Consider the following 22348-nt stretch of genomic DNA (forward strand, 5'->3'; position numbering starts at 1 on the left):
CTGCGCCTATGAGGAAGGGGAAAGAATTATTAATGGATTAGGAAAGGAAGAAGAATTCTGTTTTTTCCATTCACAAACTGTTATGTCAAAACCATCAATTAAATTATAAAAGGCTTCAAACCACATGTTTTAATGCATCATCTCTGGTGGCATCCATTAGAGGGTTACTTTTGTCATCCCTCTTATGCTGCTTCTGACAGTTGATACAATGGGCTGCTGTGTGACGTCTGTGTAGTTTTTAAATCTCGCTCTCTCTCTCTCTCTCTCTGAGATTTTATTTCTAACATTTATAAAGTCTACAGATGTAATGGGGGGAAATTCAAGACTTGTATTGCAAATCAATTTTTGAATTAATCGGCTGGTTCAGTTAAGCCATAGAAATCTTTGAAGCACATGAAAGGGGGTTTTTGTTGAGGAAACTACATTATAGTGCAGAACATGCTGAAGAATAGTTATAAAGATCATTTTCTTTGGGAGTAGATTATATAAAAATAAAAGAGTAAGATTTACTCTTTCTTGCCGTCATGTAGATAGGGTTACCAGGTGTCTAAAAGTCCAGTTGGCATGGGGCTGGCAGGCTTCCTACCCGGCTCTGTGTGGCTCCCAGGAACAGGCTGGCATGTCTGGCTCCTAGGCGGAGGGGCAACCAGGGAGGCTCTGCACGCTGCCCCCTCCCGTAGGCACTATGTGGCAGACAACAGCTGTGTTTTTGGACAATACCTGTGAAGGAGATTTCCAAGGAAATATCTAGGGGGAGGTGAATGTGAACTCCTGCCCTCCCTTCCCCTTATGCAACCCAGCCTTTTGAAGCTATGCTCTGAGAAGGGGGCCGTTGTCTGTTGATCACCTGTTTATAGGATCTGAAGATCAAAGGAAAGGCTATATAAAGAAAAAAGCTGATCTGCCTAGTGTGTGTGCTTGTTCTGAGCAAAAGCTGTTATGAACTTGTAACCAACAGAAAAACCCCTTTGTGATGTTTGAAGGACTGGCTCTTACCAGAATCCCTTCTGGAGTTGGGGGGTGGTCTCTGGTAAGCTTATTCGTATGTGTCCTTTTTTTATTGTTTTAATTTGTTCTCTCTGTAATGTTGTCACTTCAGGAATAAATTTGCTTGTTCAGAAAAAGCTGTGGGGTAACTTAAAACTATAGGCAATTATGCTGTTCATAACCTCTGAGGAGAGAGAACAAAGTGCAGATGCTGGCCTGTTTAGGCAGTCTGGCTTGCTGGGGATATCACAATGTAGACAGGGAACTGTGCAGTCTGGAAAAACCCTGTTCAGGAAGGGAGAGACATGAGTCTCCAACCAAAAGAGGTGACTGCTGAGGAGTCAGGAGCCTAAAGTTACGTGCCCTCAAGTTGTCAAGGGACCATAGAGAGGAACCCTGAACTGTGATAGGCACCTTCAGCAAAGGAAGCTCATCTAATTAAGGAAGTAATTGATATTAAATTTCCTTAGGGAGCTGACATGTGTGGAGATTTGTGAAAGTGGTTCCCCAGCCCTAGTCCTGTGCCCTATGCATTAAACGAAGCTGCCTTTTAAGGTATCCTTTGGAAATCAGTAAGTGCATGTAGCTTCAGCCTGAAGCAGCAAAAGCTTTCCTGACGTAGTAGGGCGGAAAAACAGGATTCTGTTCTACAGTTTAGGGGGGAAAAGAGGTTTTTTTTGTTGGGGTTTTTTTTTTCTTCTGGTTTTAAATTATACAGTTGTGAGAAGGTGGTTATTGACAGATATCTTGGGAGATGAACATGCAGATAGACAGAGGAGTATCTACAGATGGAGGAGGAGTTGGAAATCTTGAGCTAAGGATCAAAGCAATGGGGCTTCTTATTTATTGTGGGAGGTTTATTCGTCATAGGTGCTAGAACTGGGGGTGCTACTGCACCCCCAGTCTTGAAGTGGTTTCCATTATATAGAAGGTTTACAGTTTGGTTCAGTGGCTCTCAGCACCCCCACTATACAAATTGTTCCAGAACCCCTGATATTTATAGACTGAAAGGTTTTATATTAATACTTGTCAGTTTCAGCAACATTTGACTCAGCAGTACTGGAGGCAAGATTTCTGTTTTCCAAAATGAACGTTTGTCTGTGCTTTGCTTTTCCTGCTTGACTAACTTCTTTCTGATCTTTTAGAGAGCTGCGGTATTCCAATACAGACTCCATAATTTTATTGAAATATTCAACTAATTTGAAATTAAATGCAAAGTTTTATTATTGTTCAGAAATTGCTCTATCAGAATTAAGATATCATTGTCACTAAGCGTAACTGCACCACAAGTTTTAAACAAAGTGCGCAAAACTCTCGTGAAACTTAGGGTTACGCTGTCTGTGACATCAATCAAAATAAGCTACAGTGAAAAGGTGCTGTGTGCGATTGATGTTTGCCTTAAAATTTATGTATGCTTATTAATGGAGACTGAGCACTAATGATAAATTTGCAATCTGTCATCTCTGCTGACAACATGACTATACATAATTTATAAACATAGTTACCCTAAATTTGTGGAGGTCTTTAGCATTTTAATGAAAACGATACAGCCATTGTACTAAATCTTCACTTTTGTTTTGTTCTTTTCTTCCCCCACAGTTAAATATTTCGATCGTGTACTTTGAAAACCGCTGACAGCGTCTGGTAATGTGCTGACTGGCACTATGGGCAGGCGGTACCCAGGGGCTCACTATCGTCCAAGCAGCTCATGTATGTATGTGATTGGTCTCGTTATCTGTCATATTTTTATTACACTTTTGAAAGGCGCTAAGTTGTCTCCCATTATTTTGAAACCGTTTGTAAATTCCAAACTAGTCTTTAGAATGGGCACTGAAGCATTCTTATCAATGCTATGTTTCTGATATTTATATACCCAAATTATATAACCAGCATTACCTCTGTTGATTTGTTCAAACTGCAAAGGTAATGTCTGAACCTTTAAAAATGACGTACTGGCTGGCTTGTTCAACTTTGGCTTATTGCACCAGATCTCCAACTTTCTTTTATTCACACTGTCTAGGGCCTAAGACATAGTTTAAGTGCTAGAAACCCTCAAATTAATAAACTGCTGGAGCATAACCTGAAAAAATTTAGCTCATTTCAAAGCTATGTACTATTGCTAAAGTCTTCCAGTTTAGATGAAGCTTTTTGTGTCTTACTAATTCATTTTTTCTCTGTTTGAGTTAAATATTTACTTCTTCCTTCTGTGTCTTCTCTGCTGACAAGCAGTTCATGGGTATCTAGCTTATTTTAGCTGACGTCCATTAATTTATCTCTCATTAAGGAATCTTTTCAGTAAAAAGTTTAAAGACTCTTTAAAGTTTGTCACCCGCACCTTTAATGTGATTGGAAGACTGATAAATAGCTTGAACAGTCTGGGTAATGCTAATCTCTCAGCCTGCAGGCTTGTTATATTACATTGTACATGAAATTATCTTCCCAGGAGGTAGTGTGATATCTCTTGTGTGACAGTCCCTAACTTCAGATGACTGCTGTCAGTTCCCATGCATATCTGTTGATCCCTCAGGCCACCAAGCTAAAACAGTATAACTTTTTCTTTACTGTACAGAGCCTTTGCAGACTATTTCGTTTATAATAGTTTCACTTTGAAACATTGAGATGAAATATTTCATTAGCCATTCAGGTGGTACTTTAACTGTTGCATCTCCTGGTACACCTGCTATCATCGCCTGAGATTCTAGTTTTGGAGATTAATTTAGTTTAGTTTGGCCCCAGGCTTCTAGAGGTTAAATCCAGGCCAGAGGTCAGTTACATTTATTATTTCAGGAAGGGTAGCTGTCCCGTCTTTGTAAACACATCTGTTAAAATAGCCTATTAGAGATGACACAAACTCTTCAGAAAAATAGTATCTAGTTTTGAAGGTAATACAGAGATGATACCTGAAGTTGGAGGGGATGCGGAGGAATGTTACACCCTGGCTGAGCTCCCCCTTGTGGCTGGGCACCAGACTGCTATATTGACCAAGCCTTTGAATCCCAGGGGCTTTAAAGCCTACTGAGTCTGAGCAGCATCCAGACCCAGCCTCTATGTTTTGCTTTTCAGGCACACTCCTAGGGTACAGACCACCTGTCTAATATCCTTTCTTGGGATGTAGAACCCATAGTTCAGCTGCCATAGGCCCAAGGCCACTGTTGACCCTCATCTCCACAGTAGTTCAAGAATTTCATTCCCAGAGCTCCACACTCATGGGTGCTTGCGTTTACTGTTTAACCTTTCAAGGACCTTGTGACGGTTAAAACAAGAGAGCACAGACTTTGCAAAGGAATCGCTAAAGCATACACAAGTTACTCATAGGCAAAGTACAAGAGTTACAGAACTAGAAAAAATAAACACCAGTACGTAAAACTACCTCCTTCAGTCATCACTCCGAGAGTCGTTTGGGTTAATGTCCTTCAAGATCCCAGGACCTTTTTACACTCTACTCTTCCTGTTCAGCTCTCCTGTTAGCCAATGGCTGGCTGGTGAGACAGCCCAGACTCAAGAAGGACTGACCCTTAAATAAAATTCTGATCTCCTCTTATCAGGTCACTCCCTCAAGCAGCTTCAAAAACCCTGTCAGTCAGGTGATCAGTTGCTCAACTCCAGCCTTCCTCCTTTCCTCCCCTAGGTCTAAACTGGGAAAACTAGTTCCCCTGGACTGGAGCCGGCCCATTGTTCTGGGTGGACCCATTTGAATGGAGCATCATTGAGGCTGAGGGATTTTGATGGCTTTCCCATTGTGAGCCCCTCTGCTAGGGGTAAGGATTTCTACGAATACCTCCTGAGTGTCCCAGCTCAAGATGGAAGCCACAGCACAGTTTCCAGTCAAAAATAACTGAAGCATCAGAATGTTGTTGCAGATTGATATAGACATGCAGACACATACTGATCTGTCACAGTGGGGCTGTGAGGAGGTATTGTGTGGGACATTGCGTACTGCGTGGCAAGCTGTGTGACGTGAGAAGGGAGTTAGCCTGTGCACAGTGGTATAGGGTGAGAGGATCAGGGTTATGAGGGAAGCCTTGAGGAAACTGGGGCTGTGAGGGTGCTGGGGTTGTGAGAAGTAGGGGTTATCACGTATGTGGGGTTTGAGGGAGTGAGCACAGATGTGGGTGGAGAAGGGAGTTGAACCACCAAGTGGTGGCCATGGGGTTGAATTGGGATGTGGGGATGGCAGGGAGGAATGGAACTGAACAGAATGGTGATGGGTGGCAGGGGACGAATTTGGAGAATCATGATGTGCGTGGAGTGGGCTTTCTTAATTGAGTCATGATAATGAGAGAGGAGTTGTGCTTCCACTCTCACAAGACCTAGGAGATTGAAGCACAGTTTCCCTCTGGTTGCTGTTTCCCTCGTGCTCCTCTTGAATAGCATTCCTTTCCTTCCATGTTTTCCAGCCTCCAGCTGACTCTAAAAGCAGGGCTAGAGAGGAACGGCAGTATGACAAACCTCCTATGCAGCTCTTCTCTGGGCCATAGGAGTTTGGTCTGAGTAGATTGCGTGTCTGATTCCAATCTCTCACCTCAAGCAGAAATCCTTCTAATCCCCAACTCCTTCACTCTAGCCCCTAGGCCAGGGGTGGGCAAGGGCTGAGGGCCACATCGGGGTTCCGAAACTGTATGGAGGGCTGGTGTAGTGTATTAAATTGCTCCCCATAGGAATGTGCTACCTACAGTGTACTACTTACAGCTGCCAGTCCTGGTGCTCTGAGTGGCAGGTAAGGGGGTGGGAAGCTGGGGGGTTGGATAAGGGGTAGGAGGTTCCAGGGGGCAGTCGGGTCAGGGAGCAGGGGGCAGTTGGATAGGCATGGGAGGCCTGTCACTGGTCGGGGGTGTGGATAAGGGTCAGGACAGTCAGAGGACAGGAACCAGGGGGGGATTGGATGGGGGTGGGGTCCCATGGGGGGGTGGGCAGTGCCCCGGGAGGGGGAAGTCAGGGGACAAGGAGCAGGGGGGGTTGGATGGGTTAGGGATTCTGAGGGGGGCACTCAGGGCGGGAAGTGGGAGAGGGTGGATAAGGAGCGGGGGCCAGGCTGTTTGGGGAGGCTCAGCCTTCCCTACCTGGGTATAGCGTATTAAATTGCTCCCCGTAGGAATGTGCTACTTATGGTGTACCACTTACAGCTGCCAGTCCTGGTACTCTGTAAGTAGCACATTCCTACGGGGAGCAATTTAATACACTACACCTGGCAGCTCTCCCAGCTGCGCTGCCCGGCAGGAGCTCGCAGCCCCGCCGCCCAGAGCAGTGGCAGCGTGGCGAGCTGAGGCTGCGGGGGAGGGGCCGGGGCGCTAGCCTCCCCGGCCGGGAGCTCACAGGCTGGGTAGGATGGTCCTGCAGGTCGGATGTGGCCCGTGGGCTGTAGTTTGCCCACCTCTGCCCTAGGCACTCTTCCCAGTGCCTGAACTGAACTGTCCACAAGCAAAGATTAATTGCTGGCAGCCTAGCAAGGCTGCTGTTTGAAACACAGTACTTTCAAAGGTGATTCTCTAATGCTTTGAGATATGAAAAGTGAAGTTTGTGTAACACAGAGACCTGACAGATCACTTTTCTAGGATGGTGCTGTTTTTCTTGTTGCTGAATCATTTGACCTAAGGGAAAACAATCTCTGACCATTTTTCAAGCTTGTTAGTGGTTTGGGAGGCAGTCAGAATCTCTCTTTTTAGGAAACAGTGTTTGATGAAAAATGATTACTTTGACATTTTGCAAACATTATCAGAGCTAAAATTTCAGAACAGTCTTTCTAGCTAGACTGTTAGACTGTTTCTAGCTAGACGGCTGCTATGCCCTTCCTTTTTTAAAAAAATTGTTGGTTCCATCCAAGGTTTTAAAGAAGACAATGACAAGCTCTACAGGTCCTGATATACCCATCTCTCTTTGCATGGATCCCAATTTCCCCTTTCCTTCATCCACACCTTTTGGGGAAGGATAGTCTTGTTATGAAAGCACAGAATTGTGAGCCAGGAGATCTATCTTCTCTTTCCAGTTATGCCAAAAACTTGTATGTGTGATTTTTTGGAGCTTAGCTATCAAGGTAATAAACAGAGCTGAGTGAATTTTTTTTTCCAATTTTGAGGGCCAAATGGGGGGAGGAATCTGTTTTGATTCAAAACAAAATTAATTTTTTTAAAGTTTTGGCATCCAATCTCAAAAACATTTTGAATAGACAGAAACATTTTGAGTCAGTTCCATATTATGATTTTTTGTTTTGTTTTTTTCAGTTCATTTTGAATCAACCAAAACATTTTCAATCAACTCGAAACAAACACCACACACACACACACACACACACACACACACACGAAAATTGAGTTTTTCATTTCGATTAATCTGTTTTGGATGTTTCTCAGATGATTTGCTGGTTTGTCTTTTAATTAGACAAATTTGAAATTGAACTGCCATTTCAAATAAAGTCAAAATGAAACATTTTAAAATTAAAATTTGAAATGAAACATTTCAACTCTTTCAAAAAAAATTGCAAATTGAAACTATTCAGAATAATTTTGGGCCCCCAAAATGCATTTTTTCATGAAAAAAAATTGTGTCCAGCTCTACTTTAGACATAACTCAGCTATTGACACAGAAATATATTTTCATTGTCTGGTCTGTGGTAAGTGCACACAATAAAGAAACAGCAATAGTGACTGGCATTTGAGATCTAAAACTTTCCGTTTTAATAAATTAAGGTGTTAGTAGCAGATAAAACAATGTCTTTTAAAAATATGGGCTCAAATTCTCTTCTTCTTGTTGGCGTAAATGAGTATAACTGCATTGAAGTTGATGTGGTTACTCCAGATCTACGCTGGGCATAACTAAGGGAAGAATTTTAACTGTATGATTTTTTACTTAACGTACTTTTAAGGGCAAAGTCCAACCGTTAGCTTGATTTTCATGGCTTTTGTGTTGCTTGTAAATAAATATATCCCTTTCTATAAATGAATAAAATCTACAAGTGGTAATATTAGTGCTATGTGGAACCCTTCAGTCTTTTTATTCTGTACATGCAGAGATGATAATTAATCCATTTACAAGATACGTTGAATTATTTCATAAATATAGTATTGATAGTTTGAGGAGACTAGTGAAAAGTTTTGTATAAAAGGAATCTTATAATCATCTTAAATTACAAATAGCTTCTCTAGAGCCTAATAGTAACAAATGTAGAATTACCCAAATATGCTTAAAATACAAATTCTTGAAGTACAAATAGACACAAACATCTGCATCTCTTAAATTTTAGTGTAAAGGTGAATTGAAATGTATTTCAATTTATTTGGGCAAGGTTTGGATTCCAAGAGTGGTTTTAAATTTTATACTATACTCTATACTCATTTGGAATTTAATCTATACTCATTTGGAATTTAAAAGGGCAATAACCCTGATTAAAATCAGTGCAAGGCATCTTTATCAACCTACAGGAAATAAAATGTTTCGTGCTCCCCACATGAGCTTGCTGCCGCTGTTTACCACTGCTATTACTGAGCTTGCTGAACTGAAAGTCAGCACAGGACGTCTCTTGTGCTGCTTTTGTTGGGAGAAAGCTGCATGAGGAAATCTACTCCTTCTGAACTACCTCTTTTGCATAATCAATTTTTTGTGGGTTAGTTTCAAAAATATTTTCAATTTTTTTTCTAAATTTAAAATATGTAGCCTTTTATTTTATTTAGGATAAATTTAGTTATGTTATCTTACACCACCATGGGTTCGGTTCTGGTTGCTACAGTTTCAAGCTTAAGAAAGTGAAAGTCACCTCTGCTACTTGTCTCAGATTTAGAGACTCTAGGAGTACATGCAAGGATAGTGACCACACATACACACAGGTGTTGGAACAATATTTATAGTGGGGTTGCTGAAATCCATTGAACAAAACTGTAAACCCTGTATATGATGGAAACCACTTCAAACAAGAGGGTGTGCCACACTCCTACTTCCAGCACCTATGCACACACATTCAGAAGTACATAGTCTAGTCTGTATTCCAAATTGTTTTGCTGGTTGAGAACCACTGCTCCAAAGCACTTGTAACCTCTCCCAGCTTGGTATCATCTGCAGATATTATAAGTGTGCTCTCTATCTACCATTACCTAAATCATTGATGAAGATTGTGACAAAGTTCCTCCTCTACCTTGGTGGGTCTTGCACTTATTGGCGGATTTGCTCGCCTTGGAGCTTCACAGCAGCCCTCAGTTTGGCCATTGTCATGAACCCACAGTCCAGGTCAACTCCTCCTGTGTCTGACCAGGAGTTGGGAGGTTTGGGGGGAACCCGGACTCGCCCTCTACTCCAAGTTCCAGCCCAGGGCCCTGTGGAATGCAGCTGTCTAGAGTGCCTCCCGGAACAGCTGTGTAACAGCAACAACTCCCTGGGCTACTTCCCCATGGCATCCTCCCAACACCTTCTGTATCCTCACCATAGGACCTTCCTCCTGGTGTCTGATAACGCTTGTACTCCTCAGTCCTCTAGGAGTATGCGTTCTCACTCTCAGCTCCTAGCGCCTCTTGCTCCCAGCTCCTTACATGCGCACCACAAACTGAAGTGAGCTCTTTTTTAAACTCAGGTGCCCTGATTAGCCTGCCTTAATTGATTCTAGTAGCTTCTCGATTGGCTGCAGGTGTTCTAATCAGCCTGTTTTAATTGTCTTCAGAAGGTTCCTGATTGTTCTGGAACCTTCCCTGTTACCTTACCCAGGGAAAAGGGACCTACTTAACCTGGGGCTAATATATCTGCCTTCCATTACTCTCCTATAGCCATCTGACCCGACTCTGTCACAAAATATTGAACAGAACCAGACTCAGGACCAATCCCTGCAGGACCCCATTCCGCGTGCACTTCCAGCTTGATTGTGAACCACTGATAACTACTCTCTGGGAACCAGTTTTCCATCCACCTTATAGTAGCTCTATCTACATTGTATTTCCTAAGTTTGTTTATGAGAAGGTCATGCGAGACAGTATCAAAAGCCTTACTAAAGTAAAGATATACCATGTCTACTGCTTCCCCTCCATCCACGAGGCTTCTTACCCTGTCAAAGAAAGCCATTAAGTTGGTTTGAAATGCTTTGTTCTTGACAAATCCATGCTCATTGTTACTTATCACTTTATCTTCTAGGTGTTCGCAAATTGATTTTTTAATTATTTGCTCCAGTATCTGTCCGGATACTGAAGTTAAGATGGGCTTTGCAGTGTATATAGGAGAGGTTCGGGTTACACTTTTCTCTGAGAAAATCTTGTACTCCATGTTGTACCATGTCTTCCAGAGAAGTTTGCATCTCCAGCAACTGCACAGCCTTCTGTTTGAGGTCCAGTTTACAAGCATTTAACTCTTCTAAGATGTGAGTTGTCACAGATGCAACCAATGTGTTTCTATAACCTGAACATCTAGAAATGCATCTACTGGCTTAGATAGATAAAGTATGCAGTGACATAATACTTGACACCCATTTGCATTGATGCATTCATTAGCCACGTATGCACATTTTTTGAATATGGTGAGAGAGTTCGTCACTTTTTCAACTGATGCTGAATTTTTCACTGTTACACCACATGCTTCTAACCACTCCGTTTAGTTTCTTGCAGAAAGATAGTGATCATTTGCCAGTCTTGTTCAGAACCAATGTCCAATTTCAGGGTTAACAAGTGACAATGCAGTTAAGATTGGTCTCCAGTTCATAGTTTCTGGTATCTCTTCCTTAAAAAGAAAGTACGATGTGACAGCCATATTTGTTCTCATAAACTGTGTGGTGTCTCCAGCATTCCTAACAGCCTCATTAAGTACTAGAACTGGCTTTGACAATGACCTGGCTTACAAGGCTTTCTGCATGTTGATGTAGTCCAGAGGTTTGGTGTTTTGCAGCCTTTTCACGTAGTTTGTCAGTATTGGCTTTGCTGATTGTTCTGGCAAACCAAGCTCTCCAGTTTTACCAGTTGTAGCAGTGGGAAGCTTTCCTTCTTCATAAGCTTTTTTGCAAGAGGTGCACCAGTAGCCATCTTTTGTAACTTCAATGAATGGGAAATGTTTGACTGACAAACATCGGGAACTGCCTTTATGCTATGGAGACAGTGTTTCTTCAGTAGATCGCTGTATTTGTGCTTCAGGCTATTTGGATGTAGATACACCACTTGAACCTTCAGATGGCATGCTGGTATGTTCTTCATCTTGGTTGGTTTGACCGCTGGAGGGGGGCAATGGGGGAGTTAGGGGAGGTGTAGGGAAATACCTGCATGTGCTGTTATTTGCCCCACTTCCCCTTGTGCTTCTGTGTGCCCCCATGCTCCTTCTCCTTGTTCTGCTTTTTATGGGTTGCTGGTGTTTGTCCCCACAACTCCTACCCCACAAGAACCAGCTTCACTTCCAAGCATCAGTTATGGTAAATCCATGTCTCCAGTGCATTCCCCTTCCCATACCCTACCCAACGTTTCAAGCTCTGCAAACTCAAGCAGAATGTGCTGTGTAAGTTACACTTAGGGCTTGTCTACACTGACAGGGCTGCCCCGGTGCAGCTGTGCTGCTGTAGTGCTTAGTGAAGACCCTATCTATGCTGACGGGTGAGCTTCTACCATCAGCGTAGGTACTCCACCTCCCCGAGAGATGGTATCTAGGTCAACGGGAGAAGCCCTCTCGTTGATATAGCAGTGTCTACACCAAGGGTTAGCTCGGTATAACTGAGTCACTTAGGGATGTCAGTTTTCCCCTGAATGATGTAGTTATACTGACATAAGTTTGTAGTGTAGACCAGGGTTTGGGTTAGAAATTAGATCGATATAACTATGTTGCTCGGGGTGTTAAAAATCCATACCTCTGAGCGATGCGGTTAAACCGACCTACGGTGTTGGGAGAATTCTCCCGTCAACCTAGCTACTACCTCTCCGTGAAGGGGATTATCTACCCCGCTGGGAGCACCCCTCCTGTTGGCATGAGTAATGTCTTCACTGAAGCGCTGCAGCAACGCAGCCTGTTTTAAGTGTAGACAAGTCCTTAGGGGTTACATTGTGAAAGTTTTCTTCACAACTATAACATGCTAGAGCCTTTTATTTTCAATGAAAACTGAGACTTGATAGAACAGCCTAGAAGTTTGCCAACCGCTCTCCCTAGGCCAGTTAGGGCTTGGTCTACATGGGGAAATGTACTGGCAGAATTTTACTGGTATAATTGTACTGCTGTAGTTATACTGGTATAACTTCCTGTGTGGAAACTTATTCTGAAATAAGAGTGGCTTTTTTCATTTTAGTTTATACCATGTCCAAAGCAACATAATCTAAACAGAAAAAACGGCATTTTTATTCCAGAATAAGAGTGTACGCATGGGAGCTATATTCATATAGTTCTAGTGGTATAATTATGCTGGTAAAATTTACTGTGCAGACAAGCCTAAAGATATTTTCTATCTCTTTCTCCTGTTACAAGTAGCATAATGACTCATTTATTTTTCTGAGATTCTGTGAGAAAATATTTATTCTAAGGGCCTGATTTTCACTTTCACCAAGGATCTTTTATACTGAGCTGACAAAATGTAATTGATGCCCACTTTAAAGCTCCCTTATGCTACTGGAGAAGAGTAAAGAGGCCTAAATGCAAACCAGGCCGTAAAATTTTGGCATAATTCATACCTTCTGGAGACATTTTTTCAAATTTGTTTCCGGAAAGTTGCAAATATCAGTTTGCTCAGATGGAGAAAAGAAAATATTGAGATACAGAGAGGTGCTTCTGCTCCAAACAATTCAAACAGCCTCAGGGTAAATTTTTCAAAAGTGCCTAGGTGACTTAGGAGCCTAAGGGCTGGTCTGCATCAGGAACTTACATCAATATAGCTGCGTCTCTCAGGGGTGTGAAAAATCCACACTCCAGAAAGACGTAGCTATACCGACCTGACCCCCTGCTGTAGGCAGTGCTAGGTTGATGGAAGAATTCTTCTGTTGGTCTAGCTACCGCCACTCCGGGAGGTGGATTACATACACCAAGGGTTCTCAAACTTCATTGCGCCGTGGCCCCTTCTGACAACAAAAATTACTTCATGACCCCAGAAGGGGACACTGAAGTCTGAGCCAGCTTGAGCCCCACCGCCCTGGGTGGGGGGCCTCAAGCCCTGCTGCCTGGGGGCGGGGAGAGGGGGAGCAAAGCTGAAGGCAAAGGGCCTCAGCCCCAGGCAGGGAGCCTGTAACTTGAGCTCCAACGCCGAGCACTGAAGCCCTTGGGCTTCGGACCCGGACCCCAGCAAGTCTAAACCAGCCCTGGCGACCCTGTTAAAAGGGGGTCGCGACCCACTTTAGGGTTCCAACCCACAGTTTGAGAACCACTGACCTACACCAGTGGGAGAACTCCTCCTGTTGGCATACTAATGTCTACTCCAGTGGTTTTCCGCCTGTGGTCCGTGGAGCCCTGGGGATCTGCAGACTGTGTATAAGAGTTCTCAAGGGGTCTGCACCTCCATCTGAAATTTTTTAGGGGTCCGCAAATGAAAAAAGGTTGAAAACCACTAGCTTACACCGAAGAGCTACAGTGGCACAGCTGCAGCGCTGCAGCTGTGTCACTGTAGTGGTTTAAGTATAGTCAATGGCACTTAAGCTCCTAAATTATTTAGGTAATGTGGCCAAGTGGCTAGTGCATTAGACTGGTGCTCAGGAGACCTGGGTTCTATTCCTGGCTCTGCGACTGGCTTGCTAGATGATGTTGGGCAAGTCATTTAATCTCTCTGTGCCTCAGTTTCCCCATTTGTAAAATGCGGAAATGATACTGACCTTGTTTGTAAAACGCTTTGAGATCTATTGGTGAAAAGTTCTATGTAAGAGCTAGGTATTCTTCTTTTCTCTTATTTTGAAACTGTTACCCGTGATATGAGATCATGTCTGGTATTATTTCTTAAATCAGGCATGTGATGTATATATAGTTTCTATGTATTATTGCTGTAACACAAGTCAGCAACACCTCGTCTTTGGAAGAGAAGAAACAGTTTTCCTAAATGAAGGTAAAGAATTGCAGACTTGAGGTTTAACTTGCATAAAATGAAGCTGACAGTATTAAATGAACTGACAGTAACAAGTTTAACTAAAATAACAAGGAGTCCTTGTGGCACCTTAGAGACTAACATATTTATTTGGGCATAAGCTTTCGTGGGTTAGAATCCACTTCATCAGATGCATGGAGTGAAAATACTGGAAGGATGGGGGTTGCTTTACCAAGTGTGAGGTCAGTCTAAGGAGATAAATCAATTAACGGCAGGATACCAAGGGAGGAAAAATAACTTTTGAAGTGGTAAAAGAGTGGCCCATTACAGACAGTTGACAAGAAGGTGTGAGTAACAGTCGGGAGAAATTAGTATTGGGGAAATTAAATTTAGGTTTTGTAATGACCCAACCACTCCCAGTATATAAGTTGGGCCTAATCTGATGGTATCCAGTTTGTAAATGTTGCACTTCATGAACATTACCTTTGCCATTGCCCTTTTATGTTGGCCTCAGTAACTTTATTGTTGAAATACTTTTTATATATTTATGGCTTTATGGAAAACATAGTGGTGAAAACAGCCTGACATACTGATAACTTAAAGCTTTGTATATAAGTTTTTATTGGAGTTCAGGGTAACAATACTACTAAATTTTCTGCTTTTCTCATGTCTTTTATTACCAGGTTTCATGTCTGTTGTAATTTAGCCAAACTTTAGCAACATCTATATGCTAGTAAGCTCAGTTAATTTCTGTTATATTCTCCTTCCACTTCCCTATGAATTGCTTAGTTTATAAGGCCCATAAGGTAAGCTTGACATCTTGGTTTCAGTTGTAGATATGGTTTAGTGCCTTGAGTTAAATAAGAATTACGGTTTCCCAACATAACACAGCAAAATTAAACAGAAGATCTTGATCTAGCTGTCAAAGCAGGCTGAAGGTAAAAGTTACATATTCAGGTACTAACAAACAATCAACTTTCTGCAGAGTTACTGTATGATACGACTTCGTCTGGCACTCAGAATTTTTTTTAGTATTCAGTTTGCTTAAACAAAACTATAACAATTGGTTTATAAATTAGCTATTTATAATTCTCACAGAGTATTTTCTGTTTGCACCATTAAGATTTTGTAGAGAGGGGAAAAATTTTGCTTTTATAGGCAATCTCGCTGGGATGTAGTTCTTGGTTTTTGTTTTTGTTGTAAGGTTTATGAGCCTAATTTTAGTTCAGTTTTAATGGGACAGCAAATTACAGACTGACAGTGTGGAGACTAACTTGAGTTTCCCTGTTGAAAAGACATCCTGTGTTCTGAAATACACCCTATTCAATTACTGAAAACGGTGAATGCAGTTGGTAGGACATAGGTATGTGAGTGACATAGACATGGATTGCATTTTCTTCCTCTTGCTGCTGCTCCACAGAATGTGAACCCAACCAGTTTCATGCTGTTGCCAGCATGCATCCTCTGCAGTCAGTAACAGAGAACAGAAAATTAGGAAGGAAGATGATGGAGATGGGGACTAACTTTATTTTAACTCAGAGGTTTAGGAGAATAAGAGAATCCCAGCAAAATGGAGCTCAGAATCTGGAAATCTGTTTCAATTTCTGAAAAATGTCAGATGGTTAATTAAAACTGCTGTCGTTACGTCTTCCTATTTAAGGTACTTATGGGCCCCATTACCATTGTATGTCTCAGTCTTTAATGTATATTAAGGGACTTGCTCAAAGTCACACAGGAAGTCTGTGGCAGAGCAGTAAATTGAGCCCCAGTCTTCCAAGCCCAAAACTGTTGTCTTAACATTCTTTTTTTGTTGGCGCAGGTTAGTGGCTTCTATAATAAACTCTGGGAGGCAGTAATCCTTGGAGATAGTTACTAATCATCTATCAAGTCTTCTTGACTAAATGGTTTTCCTTTTCTTTTGTTATTTGTTACACTCTGATTTAGAAAGCTGATAATAACTGATCACCATTATATGTTAAAGACACGGGGAAGGGATATGAATGCTCCTCCTATTTTCAAGCAGGTTCCTATTTTTAACCCAAGCCTCCTTTATGAGCCAGGGAGAAAAGGAGAAAATTAAATTAAATGGTTAGAAATACTATACTAATTTAAGACAAATAAAAGATTATTTCAATAAATATTAAATAAAATAATTTAGCCAGGTAGCATAAGGAAGGTTCACTTCTGTACTCCATACACTAGAATCTTGCCAATCTGGATTTTGCTACTCTGCAAAACCAACAGTTCTCCTCAGAAAAATCAGATAGTCTCATGTCACAAAGGTATGGAGATAGCACTATAGTGATGTCTCTTGTGATTACACTTACAAAATATACTACAGTATGTTTACTAGCAGATCATAAAATGTAAGTAATTAAAACTAAACTACACTTGTCAAATAAATGAGCAAAGATCAAATTTACGAACCTAAAATCTGAAGTTAGGCTGTTAAATCCATGTTTAAGTACCTAAATAGAAGCGGCCTGATTTTCAGAGGTGCTGATCACCTACCTACAGCTACTATTAGTCTGTGGGAACTGCAGGTGCTCAGCACTTAAAAATCAGGTCACTTTTATTTATATGCCTAACTTAAGGTACTTAGATTTAAACATTTTGATTAAATTATATTCTGATTCTATGATTTTTGTTTATTGCAAACTAATCTGTAATGGATTCCCAGTCCATATGAATTAATGAGGTTCTGCTGTACTTTGATTTCTCTCCATTCTTTACATTTTGGCTTTTGTTTATTATTACACTTTGTCTTGCTTCATCTATGATAGCTTCATGTAGTGTACTAATGGATTATGTCCCATTTATTTTATTTACTTCCCAAATCCTCCCTTAAGCCAGTATAAAGTCTGTGAGTCCCAAGAGGATTCCTGTTCTCACACCATATTTGGTGTAAAATAGATATATAGATATATATCTATAAATAGATATAGGCTAATTAGAGTCTCTAAGGTGCCACAAGTCCTCCTTTTCTTTTTGGCTTTGGTGATGTGCAGATGAACTTGTCAGAATGCACACGGCTACAACAACACTGCATTCAAACATGTTCTTCTGTTGAACCCTGATTGAATCATGAGATTGCTCTGGCCACCAACAAATGAGTATTGTTCCTGCAGCATTGTTTCAAGTGTACTTTGCTTTTCCAAACACGTATACTGCCTCAGTAATATCTGGCTCAAAACTTCTAGCTTCAATCTGGGTAATTTTGGTGTAAAACTAAACTGTAGCTAACAATAAACTGGTGAACAGTGATTCATTATTGTCAGGCGTCAAGGTTTTGGTTGTTATGAGATTGGTCAATAAAAGAGAGAGAGGTCTGTATATATGTAAATTAGTTAATGTGCCAGTAGATGGTGCTCAAGAATATGCACCACTGTTCCTAAATTTTTCAGGAGCAAAGCAGCTTTTGTATACTGCAAATGGGATTCAGTGGTTGGGCTGAATGGGTGTGGATCTATGCTAAGGATAGCTGTTCTTTCTGCTTGCTGTTTTTTGGGCTTTAATCCAGCATTCCCTTTGGGCTCATCTTATTTATTGCACAATAATTATGGAATCGATTAGCTATGTTTAGTAATAAAGCTGCTGCATGAGTGTAAACCATCTTTATGCATGGTGTTTCATTCACCTGTATGTCCTGATCAAAAGAGTTTTTAAAGGGCTTGATATTGACTTGGTGCCATTAAGAACATTTGGAAAGCTGGGCATTGGTAATAGAGCCTGTAAGTAACCATCCTTGGACTAGCTCTCCTTCCTGATCTAAGTGTTGTCAAATGATCTATGTCAGATTTATGTGGAAGATGAAAAAATTATAGTCTGAACTAATACAGTCTGGTTCAGATTAAATCGTTTTGCCTGGCAAATTTAGCAGAGCCTCTATCATTGTTTCTTCCCATTATCTTGTTAAGAATCTGGATAGCCTGTCTGCTTTATGAGGCAGTTTATTTCTTTGTTTGCCCTAATAGAAACATGTGGCACAGAGTTAAGAAAACAAAGGCTGTCCTGCTGTCTATTATTTTGGTTGGGATTATTTTGGTTTTGGTAATCCAAAACAGGTTTATATGGCACTTCAAGAATGGGTACGAGTTAAATTTTGGTTGACGTTGGAGAGAGAAAAATGGCAAGCTTTGGAAAAGCAAATCCAGCTGGCTGCTTGGTCAGTCAATTGCAGGAATTCAATTAAGGTTTCAAAATTTGTTTTTCAGTTTATATGCACACAGAGAGAATGAAATACTCTATTACACTATTTTTACCAAAAATACACTATTTTTACCAAATAGAAATTTGTGTGTTTGTGTTTGAGGGGGTGATAAATAAGGTGTATTGCATTTTTGATTGCAGAATGTATGCATCTATGCAGAGATGAAGAAAAAAATAAGTTCTTAAACTTGCATGTGCTTGTATTTGAACCATAGGATTCAAAAAGATAAACTGTTTTGACAGAAGATGTTTCTGGAAATATACAGATCTGGTGGCAGAAAGTCGTCTTATTCTTGCTTGCAAGAAGCCGAGATATGGCACACTCTCTGTCTTCACGTGATGCTAATTCAGGTTATTGTCTGCCAGACTATTCAATTCTGCATAGGAAAAAATCTAATTTAAAAAAAAGAAAAGAAAATTAAATGGAAAAAAAGACTCGCTGGGTCATCTTGTCCATGCTTCTGCTAAGTTCAGGGCAGCTCCTTACCATATATTATTTTACGCTTTGTGTAAATGGAAGGGGTTTCTATTTATTTTTTATGCGGTCACTGGATTTAAGAAAAATCCTATGGTACGTGGTGACAATACAGTTTTATTAAGCTAAAATGCAAGACGCTCTGTCCTTAAGGACTGTGCCTCAGATGAGCAGTCAAGTATAAGTGCTTGTGTTTGTATCTGTATCTAATATAAAATTCCTATTAATCCTATAAAAATAATAATGCAAGGGACCATGAGTTAGACCTATTATTTGTTTGTATCTTTAAAACGGTTAGAATCTTGTTGTGAGTATTGTCTTGTCTCTACATTTTTGCTGGCAAGGAAGTGGGGTGGGAAACCCTCAAGAAAACTGGTAAGAAGAAGTGCTCTACTTGAATTCTTAAACCCATGGTAGGATTTTAAGTTTGTTTTAACTTAATAGCATTATATAAAGACAGATTAGTATTAAGGATTTTCATTAACAAGACTTATAAGAACATCACTATAACACAGATAGCATTGCTGCTATGCGGTTGATTATACGTTTAGCTCTGAATTTTCATATAAAGTTATATGGCAGAGGAGGCTGGCTGGGGTGTCTTCTAAATTGGACAGGAGTCAGGGGAGGAAACTGCTCAGTGAGGGAGCTAGCGATGGGCGTGGAAGCTCGGCAGTGTTAGGTAAAATGGGAGAAACTGGAAATGGGTCAGTGCTCAGCAGGGAAGCTGGTTTAGGTGTTGAAGTGGGTTGTTGAGAAGGGCCCTAGGAGCCAGAGTGGGAAGTAGAAGATGATCTTGACTGTTGCAAAGTAGGCACTTGGTAAGGGAGAGGCACTCAAATAAACTGCTTGCAACCCTACTCCTTTCCTGCTCCCCGGGTTTCCCAAGCAGCGCCTTCCCTGTTTAGAGTTCTCCAGTCAGTAACTTTCCTTCTGGTTCTGTTGAGCTACTGCTTCCCTATCAGAAGCTTCTTATCTCCAGCTTCCATGTTCAGCCACTCCTAGTCTCAGTGTAGTATTTTCTAAATGGACAACCATCCTAATTCTCAATTACTGAGGGACAATCTCCACTCATTGATATATTTTGCTTTCCACAAGCAAATCTCTGTATAACTTTTAATGAGTGACGTACCCGAGTATTCGGATTCTAATATCTAAACTGTATTGCTAAATCTATTCAGCTAAATTTGGGTTATTGCTGATTATGTACTCTATGTATCATATGACTTTTAAAAACTAATTTTATATTTGTGGATGTTCTAAGCATTATACCCAGATGTGCAGATACTCTTTTCCCAGCCTATGTATTAGAAACTTATTTTAACAATAGCTTTCCTTGTCACTCCTGCCAGACTTTCTCTTCTCCTCCAGTAAAAGTGACATTGGCTGTAGCAGCAACACCAGCACCCCGATTCCCCACCACAGTTTCCCCAAACTTTGCAAGTGTTTTCAGGATCTGGTTCCCCTCCCAAGAAGAAAGGCTTAGCATTGACCAAAAAAAAAAAAAGTCATGCTTAGATAATCATGTAACATGTATGCTGAAGATGGCACAGTGAAGGTTGACATAGCAGGAAGGAAATCTTCCAGCATGTTGACCTGATTCTGATCTTAGTTATACCAGCATAAATCTGGATGTCACTGGAATTACTCTGGATTTGCACCAGTGTAACTGAGACCAGAGTTGCAGGTTCTGTATGTAAAGGGTGAGTGTGGTATGGGGAGACCTAGAATTAAGATTGGCGTCAGAACCTTTTCATGAGAGTGTTGACTTCTTAGCACTGAAATTTGCCACTTAAAAAGTTATAGTAAATTAATTTTTGTAGAGAAATAAATTTTTAATTTAATTGTATATTATTAGTAAGTTTAGAGAATTATTTTTAGCATTTAGTTAAATACTGTTGTATCCTCTATCTTTACTATGAAGCCGTTCAGGCTTTTGGTTATGACTGAAGTTACATAGCATCTGAGATGATAAGCTCAAACCCTGATAAGTTTGTCATATTATGTTATATTTACTAGATATCTCTGCAGAAAACAAAATCTGCTTTGTGAAAATGTTGGTGGTTTTTTTTTTTTTTTTTTTTTTTGGTCTCTGTCCAAGTTTAGAACTTGCAACCTCAGATACTGCATAACTGCAACCCTAATCACAGGTATCCATAGATGCATAGGTTTCCAGTGTACTTATTTACCCCATTCAAAAATTATTTTAACCTTCCCCCCCGCCCAAACTATTACAACAAAACACTGTATTAAAGAAAAACTCACCACCAAGGAAGTGCCATCCAAAAAAAATATTCTTGGCCTGCCTGATTGTTCTCTAGTGTTGGACCTGTTGTTCAAGCCATTTGCTACTGTCCAGTGTCAAAGGCTGGGCCCTATTCTGCTAATTCTTACTCAAGTGAGTATTCCTCACTCATGCATATCAAAGTCTGTGACTGCTCTCCTGGGTAAGTGTTACTTGAGTGAGAACTGCAGGATTAAACCTGTATTTTATAACATGATTAAATGTTTACCCCAGTATGTTGCTCTAAAAATGGGAAATCTTGTTGATATTTTGCTCTCTTCCTTACTAAAGTACGCACTGGGAATAAAAAATATGCTGACAGTAGGGTTTTTTAAAGTATTTGTTCTAATTAGTTTTACAAAATAACCTGACCCTCTACTGAAACATTCTACAGCTTTCAACAGTTATGAAAACTGAGCAGCATTATGTTGCGACATTTTATTATTCATGCTTAACAGCTCTTTAGGAATTTTTATAATGTGGTGTTTTTTCTTTTGTGTTTTTCTTTGTTTTTAATTTCTTAAATGATCCCTCTTTTCAGATTTCAAATTATAATCCTTTTCCTGATCCATTGCTGAAGCCCTGTGATCCATGTCAGAAGTACTTCCAGGTCAGATGCCCTTTCACATATTTCCATAAGCAGAATCTTTAAAAATCTTTCTCTTCTTACCAGGCCCATATTTGTTTTAATTTTGCATTCATGAGTGGAACAAGCAAACACTTTCCTTTCTTTCTTTTTTTTAAACTGATCCTTTCTTAAGTAAATTCTTGCTTTAGGAAAGGTTTTTAAAAGCTGAATAAAGTACAGTCACAAATAAATATGTTCTATTAAAAACATTTATGTTATGTTTGAATACTGATGTTCTTGTGTTTGTAGCCAAAAAAAGCCCTGCACTGTATAAGGTTTGTGATGTGGCTTTTGAAAAATATCAATAAGGGCTATTTGGTTAATATTGTTATTTGTATTACAGTAGTGCCCCACTCAGGATCGTGACCTCATTGTGTCTGACACTGTACAGATGTGGAATAGTCCTGGCCCAAACATGGATCAGTATCTGGTTAAAAGATTGGAAACAAAGTGTAGGAATAAATAGTCCATTTTCACAATTGAGAGAGATGAACAGTGGGGTCCCCAAGGATCTGTACTGGGATCTGTGCTGTTCAATATATTCATTAATGATCTGGGAAAAGGAGTGAACAATGAAGAGGCAAGGTTTGCAGGTGATGTAAAATTATTGGAGATAGTTAAGTTCAAAGCTGACTGCAGAGAGTTATGGGGGATGTCACAAAACAGAGTGACTGGGCACCAACATGGCAGATGAAATTCTACATTGATAAGTGCAAAATAATGTACATTGGAAAAAATAATCCCAGTTACACACATATATAATGGGGGGATCTATATTAGCTGTTACCACTCAAGAAAGAGATCTTAGACCATGGACAGTTCTCTGAA

At 40.5% G+C, this 22348-nt stretch overlaps 1 protein-coding gene across 9 annotated transcripts in view; it reads left to right on the plus strand.

Annotated features, from left to right (window-relative positions):
• APBB2 (amyloid beta precursor protein binding family B member 2) overlaps nucleotides 1-22348 on the plus strand; it is a 318929-nt gene that overhangs the window by 121714 nt on the left and 174867 nt on the right. For 5 of the 9 annotated variants that reach the window (XM_073342186.1, XM_073342194.1, XM_073342189.1 and 2 more), the window contains one exon: nucleotides 2587-2697. In XM_073342186.1, the coding sequence (XP_073198287.1) occupies nucleotides 2652-2697 (46 nt within the window). In that variant the 5' untranslated portion in view covers nucleotides 2587-2651. Of the gene's footprint in view, nucleotides 1-965; nucleotides 1031-2586; nucleotides 2702-4615; nucleotides 4746-21433; nucleotides 21503-22348 lie in introns of those variants that run through there. The other 4 variants (XM_073342192.1, XM_073342191.1, XM_073342190.1 and 1 more) reach the window with 4 other exon arrangements.

The sequence above is a fragment of the Lepidochelys kempii genome, chromosome 4 (genome assembly GCF_965140265.1).
Source record: "Lepidochelys kempii isolate rLepKem1 chromosome 4, rLepKem1.hap2, whole genome shotgun sequence".
Taxonomy (NCBI): domain Eukaryota; kingdom Metazoa; phylum Chordata; order Testudines; family Cheloniidae; genus Lepidochelys; species Lepidochelys kempii.